The sequence below is a fragment of the Pristiophorus japonicus genome, chromosome 2 (genome assembly GCF_044704955.1).
Source record: "Pristiophorus japonicus isolate sPriJap1 chromosome 2, sPriJap1.hap1, whole genome shotgun sequence".
Taxonomy (NCBI): Eukaryota; Metazoa; Chordata; class Chondrichthyes; family Pristiophoridae; genus Pristiophorus; species Pristiophorus japonicus.
Genome location: NC_091978.1, coordinates 108,893,452 through 108,906,427, shown reverse-complemented (window position 1 = coordinate 108,906,427; position 12,976 = coordinate 108,893,452). Strand labels below are relative to the sequence as shown.

The 12,976-nt window shown below is 45.3% G+C and overlaps 1 protein-coding gene across 1 annotated transcript in view; it reads right to left on the bottom strand.

Annotated features, from left to right (window-relative positions):
* The window catches only part of parp8 (poly (ADP-ribose) polymerase family, member 8), a 616,987-nt gene that overhangs the window by 437,460 nt on the left and 166,551 nt on the right, over positions 1–12,976 (bottom strand). Inside the window, exon 3 of the mRNA XM_070862515.1 lies at positions 3,778–3,815. Within this exon, the coding sequence (XP_070718616.1) occupies positions 3,778–3,815 (38 nt within the window). The remainder of the gene's footprint in view (positions 1–3,777; positions 3,816–12,976) is intronic.

The window sequence follows — 12,976 nt, the reverse complement described above, 5'->3', positions numbered from 1 at the left end:
TATTGTCAGAGATTATACCCTGTGACTACAAATACGTCATGATCTGTAAGCATCTTTTAAAAGTATGAGATCCAAATTGTCAGGTGCCGAAATTGCCCCATTCTATAAGGCCGGTGGCGGCCTGAAAGCAGTGGCCATGGGTCGGTGTGGACTGGCCACTGAGTCTCCGTGGAGGGGCTGCCATTTCACAAATTGCCTGTCCCCAGTTTTGGAGCGGTGTAGGGAACCGCTCTGCCCATTTTCACACCACGGTGTGCACGTGCCGAACCCTTACTAACCGGCGGCGAACCTTCACAAAATTGTTCCGCAGGAAATTGCCCCTTATGAAAATTGCCCCGCGGGAAGGGTGCTGCCGCCGGTCAGTGCCATTGACAGCTTTTGGTGTCGGTACCCTTTCTATGGCTTGGCGGCATGGCCGCCCTTAAAGGAAAGGTACGCTGCCGGCAACTCCTTGTTTTTTTTTGTCGGCGGACTGCCATGTCGGGCCGACAATTATGGCCGCGGGTTCGGCTGGGGCCACCAACCATTGTGTACCAGTGTGTACCACCTCTTCGGTGCCAGGCCACTGGTCTGGCCGAAACCCTCCCTGGTGGGCCAGTGTTTGCCACTAAAGTGGCTGCAGAGTTCGCAGCGGCCCTCCCCTTTAACTGATAGGGAGGGACGTTGTGATGCGCCAGTGCAATGATGTCATCAGTGCAGCGCTGATGACTTGTAGTGATGGCCACTATGACACGCCCCGAATTCTACCCTGCTAGTGACAGCCTTTCTGCCTCAATGATAAGGCTACTTCCGCCCCGTTCCAAAAAAAAAGCACGGTGCTGAATTTCTCCGCATTGGCTGCCCCATGCATTGGGGCGGCTGGAACACTTCAAGAGCGGTAGGTACGACTCGTTTCGGGCAATTTCAGCCCCCCAAAGTCTTCAACTGAGGCATAATGTGTTTTCATTTTCCAGCTAGCAATGTGTTCCTCCTCATCTTCCACCCCCAGCTCCTCCTGTCCACCCATGCTTGCTGTGGCACCTGGTGCGCTCCCCTCTGGCTCGATCTCTAATACCTCAAGTGAATGTCTCTCGGTTGGTACTTGGAATGGAGTGACTCATGATGCATGCGATGAAGTGGTGACAGGGCCAAAAGCAAAAGTTGCCTGATTTTTGTTGTTCCTCTTCTGCTTCTTTATCCAGCACATTTAAAGAGGAAACAACCAGCTACATAAATACTGTGCCTACAAGAGCAGGTAAGAGGCAAGATATTCTGCGGCAAGTGTCTCACCTCCTGACTCCCCAAAGCCTTTCCACCATCCACAAGGCACAAGTTAGGAGTGTGATGGAATACTCTCCACTTGCCTGGAGTGCAACTCCAACAACACTCAAGAAGCTCAACACTATCCATGACAAAGCAGCCGCTTGATTGACACCCCATCCCACCATCTTAGACATTCACGCTCTCCACCACTGGCGCCCCTTGACTGCTGTGTGTACCATTTACAAGATGCACTGCAGCAACTTGCCAAGGCTTCTTCAGCAGCACCTACAAAACCCACAGCCTCTACCACCTAGAAGGACAAGGGCAGTAGGTGGATGGGAACACCATCACCTACAAGTTCCCCTCCAAGTTACAAATTATCCTGACTTGGATATCGTGATTCCTTCATCATTGCTGGGTCAAAATCCTGGAACTTCCTCCCTAACAGCATTGTGGGAGTACCTTCACCACAAGGACTGCAGCGGTTAAAGAATGCGGCTCACCAGCACCTTCTCAAGGGTAATTAGGGATGGACAATAAATGCTGACCTTGCCAACGATGTCCATCCCAGGAATTAATTTAAAAAAGGGAAAGGTCAGAAAAGGTTACAGAGGAGCAGAGAGCACATGACTTTCAGGAGAAATGACAGAAAGGTTTCATGATCATGTTTGCAGATAGGTAATGTGGAGTACAAAAGAATTACAGCGAAGAGAAACAGAATGTTAGGACAAAGCTCCAACTGGTATCTACCCTCCTACTCTCCTGAATCCGACTCCATCTATTGCCTGCTTCGTCAGTAATTCCAAAGCTTCCTCCTCATATGAATTGAGGAACCCACCACCTCTGCCATCAAACATTCTCTGGTCTTCTGAACTGTCTCTGATATTTTTAAGGTGGCCTTCACTACTTTAAAAAAAATTCAATCCTGGGATGTGGGTATCACTAGCAAGGCCAGCATTTATTGCCCATCCCTGATAGTGAGCCGCCATATTGAGCTACTTCAGTGCTTGTGCCTCGGTCGATCTGGTTTTATTCTTATTATTGTTTCTTGTAGCAGCTGGTTACAACTGAGTTGCTAGGATAGCTCGGCCACCTCCGAGGGCAGTTAAGAGTCATCCACATTGCTATGGGTCTGGAGCCAAATATAAGCCAGGCCAGATAAAAACAGCAGATTTCTTTCCCTAAAGGACATTAGTGAACCAGATGGGTTTTTACAACAATCCAATAGTTTTACTATTCCTGATACTAGCAATTTATTCTAGATTTATTTAATTGAGTATAAATTCCCCAGCTGTCATGTGGGATTTGAACTCAAATCTCTGAATTATTAGTCTAGGCCTCTGGATTACTAGTCCAGGCCTCAGGATTACTAGTCCAGTCACATAACCACTATACTACCATTACAATGTCCCAACAGCCCTCCTCTGCCTCAGTTGGTCCAGCAATACTTCCACTGCTTCCATGGAGAACCTGACGACTCTGTGACATTATGCAGAACCAACAGCTAATTTCAGTAGCAAACCTTCACCCTCTTCTTCCCAAGTCAGCTATCAATGTGCCTGGCCCTTTGAGCTACTGCTCATGTTTAAATCCTGCTACAGCACAGGGTTTTTCAAACCCAATGGATAAGCTACTAATGAGAGGTCTTTACTATGCCCACAGTTTAGTCTCAATATAACAATTTAGAGAATTCCCAGATACTTCAGTGTGTTCAGTTTTAGTACATTTGGAAGTCCCACCTAACATACTTCTGATGGGGGCTTGCACCCTATCAGAAATCTGGGTCATTGTTTTCAGAAGTATTTCAATAAACCAATAGAAAATGTTTCAGGATCAGGAATCCCTTTTAAATATCAAGTAGTGCCACATGTTTTATCATTAAGGCAGGGCATCTGTTGATTGTTTGTGCCTATTTTTGCTGATGACTTCATCGGGGTGCTGGTATGGGGGAGTTACTGAGCCCAACACTGCAAGAAAGCTGAAGCATCCTGTACTAATGACTATATTCAAAAGGAATCAACATATAGACAGAAAGAAACAAAAGGACGTTAAGGTTAATGATCATCCTTTGTAACTAATTGATTTGTAAAAGGATGGTGACAATTGCACGCTAAGATTAGCAATTATGATTTATTCTAACATGAAAAAAGCTGTCCTTGCTGTGTGAAAGAAAAGTTTGACATGTTTTTGCTTAATAAAGGATTTGATTACAAACCCATTTTTAGACTTTTTAGTCCTTAGATTCAATTTAGGTTGTGATGATCAGGTTAATGCTGAGAGCTGCCCTAGGTCAGTTGATGTGTCATGAGGTATTGAATTTACCTACTCAATGCACAAGCGGGCATTTGGTTACCAGTTTACATGAGTAAGCAATTTATATTAATAATTTCCACCAGTATAAGGTGAATCTTCCATTTGGCCGCAGCAGGCTACATAGACCAATCAGCACCCACACAAACAGACAGTACATTAACACTCAGAAGTGTCATACATCTACCATGCTCTTGACAATAGGACTTTCAGAGAGCTGAGTACCTGGATAATCCTCGGAGACGTGAACTGAATAGGACACCCTGTAGAGGAGAAAAAACAACAATAATTAGAACCGGTATTTAAAAATGGGCAAATCTATCATCTAATTAGAAACCTATTGTCAATAATCCTCATCTAATCCCATTAATGCAAAATAGCATGCGTTTTGTCATCATTCATAAAAATACATAGCGGCCAAAATTGGTCGTCGGCCATTTCTCGGCGGTATGCTGGTGGTATGTTGTTTCATACCACCGAGTACCGCTGGGGCGGAGTGCTGGCAAAATTGGTGCGGCCAGTCCTGAGTGGTGTGTCAGCAGAGTGCAATGGACGGTCTGCTCTGGCGGTGCAGGGTAAGTTGTCTGGGACTCTGGATTCTTCGGGTCCCAGGTTCTGCGTGCGCGCACTCTTGCATCGGCCTCCGTTTCCCCCTCAAGAAGAGCAGTCCGGAGGCCGGAGACTGCCGATGTCGGGTCGTGGGTAAGAATCTCGAGGTACGTTTAGATTTTTAATTGTTTTGTGCGGTTTTTGATCGATTTATAACACATATATTGTTATTTATTTATTTTCATGTTTCAGGGATATGTGCAATAAAGGTACAGCAGCTATCATAGGCGACTTTAATCTACATATAGATTGGGCTAACCAAACTGGTAGCAGTAAGGTGGGAGAGGATTTCCTGGAGTGTATTAGGGATGGTTTTCCAGACCAATATGTCGAGGAACCAAATAGAGGGCTGGCCATCCTCGACTGGGTGATGTGCAATGAGAAAGGACTAATTAGCAATCTTGTTGTGTGAGGCCCCTTGGGGAAGAGTGATCATGATATGGTAGAATTTTTTATTAAGATGGAGAGTGACACAGTTAATTCAGAGACTAGGGTCCTGAACTTAAGGAAAGGAACTTCGATGGTATGAGACGTGAATTGGCAAGAATAGACTGGCGAATGATACCTAAAGGGTTGACGGTGGATAGGCAATGGCAAACATTTAAAGATCACAAGGATGAACTTCAACAATTGTACATCCCTGTCTGGAGTAAAAATAAAACAAGGAAGGTGGCTCAACCGTGGCTAACAAGGGAAATTAAGGATAGTGTTAAATCCAAGGAAGAGGCATATAAATTGGCCAGAAAAAGCAGCAAACCTGAGGACTGGGAGAATTTTGGAATACAGCAGAGGATGACAAAGGGTTTAATTAGGAGGGGGAAAATAGAGTATGAGTGGAAGCTTGCTAGAAACATAAAAACTGACTGCAAAAGCTTCTATAGATATGTAAGGAGAAAAGGATTAGTGAAAACAAACATAGGTCCCTTGCAGTCAGATTCAGGTGAATTTATAATGGGGAACAAAAAATGGTGGACAAGTTAAACAAATACTTTGGTTCTGTTTTCACGAAGGAAGACACAAATAACTTTCCGGAAATACTAGGGGACTAGTGGGAAGGAGGAACTGAAGGATATCCATATAAAGTGGGAAATTGTGTTAGGGAAATTGATGGGATTGAAGGCCAATAAATCCCCAGGGCCCTGATAGTCTGCATCCCAGAGTACTTAAGGAAGTGGCCATAGAAATAATGGATGCATTGGTGATCATTTTCCAACAGTCTATCGACTCTGGATTGGTTCCTATGGACTGGAGGGTAGCTAATGTAACACCACTTTTTAAAAAAGTAGGTTGAGAGAAAACAGGGAATTATAGACCTGACATCAGTAGTGGGGAAAATGTTGGAATCAATTTTTAAAGATGAACTAGCAGCGCATTTGGAAAGCAGTGACAGGATCGGTCCAAGTCAGCATGGATTTATGAAAGGGAAATCATGCTGAACAAATATTCTGGAATTTTTTGAGGATGTAACTAGTAGAATGGACAAGGGAGAACCAGTGGATGTAGCGTATTTGGACTTTCAAAAGGCTTTTGACAAGGTCCCACACAAGAGATTAGTGTGCAAAATCAAAGCACATGTTATTGGGGGTAATGTACTGAAGTGGATAGAGAACTGGCTGGCAGACAGGAAGCAGAGAGTCGGGATAAATGGGTCCTTTTCAGAATGGCAGGCAGTGACTAGTGGAGTACCGCAGGGCTCAGTGCTGAGACCCCAGCTCTTTACAATAAACATTAATGATTTAAATTAAGGAATTGAGTGTAATATCTCCAAGTTTGCAGATGACACTAAACTGGGTGGTGGTGTGAGCTGTGAGGAGGATGCTAAAAGGCTGCAGGGTGACTTGGCAGGTTAGGTGAGTGGGCAAATGCATGGCAGATGCAGTATAATGTGGATAAATGTGAGGTTATTCATTTTGGGGGCAAAAACACAAAGGCAGAATATTATCTGAATGGTGGCAGATTAGGAAAGGGGAGGTGCAACGAGACCTGGGTGTCATGGTTCATCAGTCATTGAAAGTTGGCATGCAGATACAGCAGTCGGTGAAGAAGGCAATTGGTATAATAGCTAGGGGATTTGAGTATAGGAGCAGGGAGGTTTTACTGCAGTTGTATAGGGCCTTAGTAAGGCCTCACCTGGAATATTGTGTTCAGTTTTGGTCTCCTAATCTGAGGAAGGACGTTCTTGCTATTGAGGGAGTGCAGCAAAGGTTCACCAGACTGATTCCCGGGATGGCGGGACTGACATATGAGGAGAGACTGGATCAACTGGGCCTGTATTCACTGGAGTTTAGAAGGATGAGAGGGGATCTCATAGAAACTTACAAGTTTCTGACGGGACGGGACAGGTTAGATGCGGGAAGAATGTTCCCAATGATGGGGAAGTCCAGAACCAAGGGACACAGTCTTAGGATGAGGCGTAGGCCATTTAGGACTGAGATGAGGAGAAACTTCTTCACTCAGACAGTTGTTAACCTGTGGAATTTCCTACCGCAGAGAGTTGTTGATGCTAGTTCATTGGATATATTCAAGAGGGCGTTAGATATGGCCGTTATGGCTAAAGGGATGAAGGGGTATGGAGAGAAATCAGGAAAGGGGTACTGAGGGAATGATCAGCCATGATATTATTGAATGGTGGTGCAGGCTCGAAGGGCCGAATGGCCTGCTCCTGCACCTATTTTCAATGTTTCTATGTTTCTAAAAAGCAGCAAATATGAGGACTGTGAGAAATTTAGAATTCAGCTGAGGAGGATAAAGGGTTTAATTAGGAGGGGGAAAATAGAGTATGAGAAGAAGCTTGCTGGGAACATAAAAACTGACTGCAAAAGCTTCTATAGATATGTGAAGTGAAAAAGATTGGTGAAGACAAACGTAGTTCCCTTGCAGTCAGAATCAGGTGAATTTATAATGGGAAACAAAGAAATGGCAGACGAGTTGAACAAATATTTTGATGGTGTCTTCACGAAGGGAGACACAAATAACCTTCTGGAAATACTAGGGGACCGAGGGTCCAGTGAGAAGGGGGAACTGAAGGAAATCCTTACTCGTCGGGAAATTGTGTTAGGGAAATTGATGGGACTGAAGGCTGATAAATCCCCGGGGCTTGATAATCTGCATCCCAGAGTACTTAAGGAAGTGGCCCTAGAAATAGTGGATGAATCGGTGATCATTTTCCAACAGTCTATCGATTCTGGATCAGTTCCTATGGACTGGAGGATAGCTAATGTCCCACACAAGAGATTGGTGTGCAAAATGAAAGCACATGGTATTGGGGGTAATGTACTGACGTGGATAGAGAACTGGTTGGCAGAGAGGAAGCAGAGAGTCGGGATAAAGGGGTCCTTTTCAGAATGGCAGGCATTGACCAGTGGGGTGCCGCAGGGCTTAGTGCTGGGACCCCAGCTAGTTACAATATACAGCAATGATTTAGATGAAGGAATTGAGTGTAATATCTCCAAGTTTGCAGATGACACTAAGCTGGGTGGCGGTGTGAGCTTTGAGGAGGATGCTAAGCGGCTGCAGGGTGACTTGGACAGGTTAGGTGAGTGGGCAAATGCATGGCAGATGCAGTATAATGTGGATAAATGTGAGGTTATCCACTTTGGTGGCAAAAACACGAAGGCAGAATATTATCTGAATGGCGGCAGATTAGAAACATAGAAACACAGAAAATAGGTGCAGGAGTAGGCCATTCGGCCCTTCGAGCCTGCACCGCCATTCAATAAGATCATGGCTGAACATTTCCTCAGTACCCCTTTCCTGCTTTCCCTCCATACCACTTGATCCCCTTAGCCGTAAGGGCCATATCTAACTCCCTCTTGAACATACCCAATGAACTGGCATCAACAACTCTCTGTGGCAGGAAAAGGGGAGGTGCAATGCCACCTGGGTGTCATGGTACATCAGTCATTGAAAGTTGGCATGCAGGTGCAGCAGGCAGTGAAGAAGGCAAATGGTATGTTGGCCTTCATAGTTAGGGGATTTGAGTATAGGAGCAGGGAGGTCTTACTACAGTTGTACAGGGCCTTGGTGAGGCCTCACCTGGAATATTGTGTTCAGTTTTGGTCTCCTAATCTGAGGAAGGATGTTCTTGCTATTGAGGGAGGGTTCAGCGAAGGTTCACCAGACTGATGCCCGGGATGGCTAGACTGACATATGAGGAGAGACTGGGTCGACTGGGTCTGTATTCACTGGAGTTTAGAAGGATGAGAGGGGATCTCATCGAAACATATAAAATTCTGACAGGACTGAACAGGTTAGATGCAGGAAGAATGTTCCCGATGTTGGGGAAGTCCAGAACCAGGGGACACAGTCTTAGGATAAGGGGTAAGCCATTTAGGACTGAGATGAGGAGAAACTTCTTCACTCAGAGAGTTATTAACCTGTGGAATTCTCTACTGCAGAAAGTTGTTGATGCCAGTTCATTGGATATATTCAAGAGGGAGTTAGATATGGCCCTTATATCTAAGGGGTATGGAGAGAAAACAGGAAAGGGCTACTGAGGTGAATGATCAGACATGAACTTATTGAATGGTGGTGCAGGCTCGAAGGGCCGAATGGCCTACTCCTGCAGCTATTTTCTATGTTTCTTTGTTTCTATATTTCTGGGGGGAGGGGCGGAATAGATCTCTTGGGGTGGATTAGATCTCTGGGGTGAGATTAGATCTCTCTTGGGGGTAGGACTAGATTGCTGGGGGATGGGACTACATCTCTGGGGGGTGGGGAGAGAAATAGATTGCTGGTTTAAGGACTACATCGCTGGGGGGATTAGATCTCCGGTGGGGGGGGGGTGGGAGCGAGATCTCTGAGGGGAGGAGGACTAGATCGCTGGTGAGTTGGGGAGAAATAGATCACTGGGGGAGGAGGAACATTGTAGTTTACATACCGCCGACATACCATCAGCATAAAACCACCTTTTTTCAGAAGGTGTGCAGCTCCAGTGGTATGTCGGCATTATGCTACCAATTTCAGACTTTTAGCCGGTCTGTAGGATACTCTGTGTGGGCGGACGGTATGCATACCGCCTGGCGGTATGTCACTGATGAATTTCCGGCCAGGCGGTATGTGGATGGTATGTTGGTATTTTTCGATCAATTTTGCAATTTTGGGCCCATAGAAGTTACAATGTGGAAAATGGGCCATTTGGCCCAACCAGTCCATTTTGGTGTTTATCCTTCTTATGAGCAGACAATTCTACTCACAATTAGCTGCTCTTTTCCCATATCCCTTCCACCCCTTTTCCTTCATTCACCTATCTAATCTAATCATAAATGTTGACCTAGTTATGTTGATTTCATTTTCTACTGAAGTTGACAATTACCATAAACTCTTTCTAAACTTCATTAATTACCAAAGAACTGTTATTCTGGAAAGGATTTTGAAAAATTATAGTAAACTGTTAAGCCTTATTGTTTTCTTTCCATTAATATTATATGGACATTAAACAATAAACAGATTCAATCTTACATTCTTTTTGAAATTGTTGCGTTATTAAAGGAATAATTTCTTGATGGAAAGTTTTTTGCGAACCTTTTTTGGTTGCAAGGAGACAAATAAGAAGAGCAACAACATTGTAACAAGTGATGTGAGGTGCATTTATCCTGTTGTATCATTCACAAACAAATAAAAACAATTAGTTTGTCAAACTTTTTCATAACGACACGCGCCTCCTTATGAGGGAGACATTTGCAAATTATACCATTGATAATAACTCATCATCGTCTGTGACAAGGGGATTGTACTGGAGAATCCACAGATTTGATTTAGTAAGTAGTCTTAGTACCAAACGTAAAGTAAAAATAAAATTTTGACATATTAACCAAGTAACAACAGGTGGGCTACTGCTATGAAACTAGACTTGTAAAATTGAACACTTTACTGCAAATACTAGCTTGTATACTGTTATAAAACAAAGAAAGTTCAAACTAAAAGACAGAATAAAATCCTTAAATTTTCAAATATACAGAGATTTTTTTTTTAATCTCTCTAATTGGCAAAAGGAATTTGAACTCCAGATAATAAAGGTGAGGAATTTATAAGGGGGAAAAATTGCCCTGGTCAGGGTGGTACTTCCTGCGCCTGGCACAGAGGTCCCTCCCCAACTCTGGAATTGGCCTTACCGCCCCTCAGAGGAAGTGAAGCGCAATCTCATGCACTCCACTTACTCTTGGAGCAGGTCCAGCGGCGTTAACGGGACGTGATCGGCAGCGCTACGCAGATGCTCCACGTAGCACTGGTGCATTTCAACGCCCCTCCCCTTCGCTTAAAGGGGAAGGCCACTGCGCACTCTACATGGTCTCTGATGACTTCCACTTGCCCACCAGTGCAGTGTGATATGGGGGCTTCAGCCCGGCACCCAAAACGGAGTGCCCGGCTGCATGATGGCGGCCCAGACCACGCAAGACACAAATTGGAGCCGACCGGTGAGTTGGCAAAACTGGCAAGATAGCGGCGCGGGGCACTTGCAACCTCCCATTTAACTTTCACCCCATGAGCGGATGTCGGTCCGGTTTGCAACCAGCGAAGCTAGTGCTGATACCGGCTCGCATAACCTCACGACAATATCCACCGCGGGGATGAAAGGAGTTGCCACGTGGCGCTAAGGTGTTGCCGTGCTCAGCGATGATGTCATCGGTGGTTGCGCAGCGGCCCGGCTGCTACTTCAGGGCATGGCACTGACGTGGCAGCACCACTGCTAACTCCTGGGCAATTTTCCAGGAGCCGGTAGTGCCCTGCCCCACCCCACCCCTAAGTGAAAATGTTTCGTGCCACGTATACGCCCCCAGAAATTCTAACGGGCGGCTCAAAAATTGGCATTTTTGACCCCTTAATCTTTTACTTGCCATTAATGAGATTTTTAGAAAAATGTCTACTTCCATACAGAACAGAGGAATGTCCAGAAACCACAAATAGACACTAGTTGCATGGTATAAACAACTGCGTAAACAAAGTTGTTTGTCTGTTGCTGTGGTGCTATGCAAAATTCCCCAACACCACACACATACACCCCCACATATATACATACTGTAAATACAACATCGTTTTTTTGGCTCAGCCAACAGTCTAACATGTGCAGAAACCTAAGATTCTAGAAACCAAACTCTTAAGTATCTTTTTTGAATCATATGGAGCATTCATTTCCTTTCACTAGGGGCATACCTGCTTACCTAAGCCAAGAGAACCGAGACAAAGGCTGGCAAGAGCCCAGGCTTAGGGCCCCTCAAGGTGGTAATGCTGCAATCTAACCATGCTAAAACCAGCAGAGAGCACTAACAAGTTTCCCACAGCTTGTTCAATTAAGACCACCTGCTCGTTGCATTGGCTTGCAGTTATCTGGTGCCAAGTGGGAAGAATCCCAACTCCCAGTGACAGATCTACCACTCCAGATCACACCAACATCACTTGAACTACTGCACACTATCTCTGCTTATGTTTTGGATTACCAAACCTGCCACAAAGGATCAGCTCCATCCAATCTCCTACCATCAAGTGTGTCATCTTGGAGCCAGGTCAAACATAAAGGAACCCTGCCTACCTCCACCAAGGACTAGTTGATCATTCAGCAACTGATCAGCACAGGTTTCAGCCCTTGTAGGCAGACACCAGGGGGCCAAAATTGCCCCCTGCCAGAACTGCGGCGCAACTACCCTGTTTAAGTTGTTTTTACCGGCACAGTGGATGCGGTGGCCTCTTAAGCAAAATTCCGCTCTTTGGCTTTTTTCTTTCAGCAGACCAAAAATTGGTCATAATTAGAGCGGATGTGCGGGGGTGAGCGAAAGTTCACACACTAGTGGGGCAGAAGTTGTGGCCAGGTGGAGTGTCCGCCGCTGTCACTCATTAGCATAACGCTGATGACGACATCACAGTGCCGCGTCACCACATCTCTCCCCTTCACTTAAAGGGGAGAGACACTGCGATTCTTTAGGGATTGCCCCTTTGCAAGGCAGGTCTGGAAGGAGATGAGTGGTTGCTGTTGAGATTCATCACAAGCAGCTCCATAACACAGGACTCTGTGCTCTGTGGACTGTTCCCAGGGACACACACCGAGCCAGACATCATCTGCTGCTGGAGAGCCATCAACTTGGTCTTCTCGAAACTTGCTGGTCTTCCAGAGCAACGAGATGTCCACGGCTGAATGTTGCAGACTGGCGCAATCCAAGGTCCAGGAGTACGCGCTGAGGGACGCACTAAAGGTTGGTGCAGTCGCCGCAAAGGCACGATGGGGAAGAGCCACAGTTTAAGGCCCTTCCGCCACGGTAAACCCAGGGGATGGAATTAGACCCCCCCTCGGGCTGTAATTGTTAATCTGTTTGTATACATAGAGCACCATGTACTGAAAAACACCTGTGTTGTGCCATGTATAATGAAAGTCTCTGCACTGTTTAGTAACTTGTAAAGAAATGTAAATGTATTCTCACCCGTTTCATGTACTGCTTTCATCTGCATAGTGCTACATGTAATGTGATTCGTGGTCGGTATTGAAATGTATCCTGGAATGTAATGGAAACCTGTTCTTATCTGCTCCATTTAATACCCTTATTTGCACAATACTACATGTAACGTGATTTGTGGATTGTACAAAACTGTACCTTAAAATGAAATGTACGCTAGTGCATTGTATGGAACTGCTGTCAGCATCCAAATGAATTGTATGGAATTGCTGACTGCAATGTATTGAACTATTTTCCAATATATTGTGAAAATTTTTGAAACAAAAAAAAGGTGAGATCCACTGGACCATCAGGGAGGGTTTCGGCCAGGCCAGCAGCCTGGCACCCAAGATGGCGGCCGCAGCAGTAGGTCCTCCCCTTTAGTGGCAGCC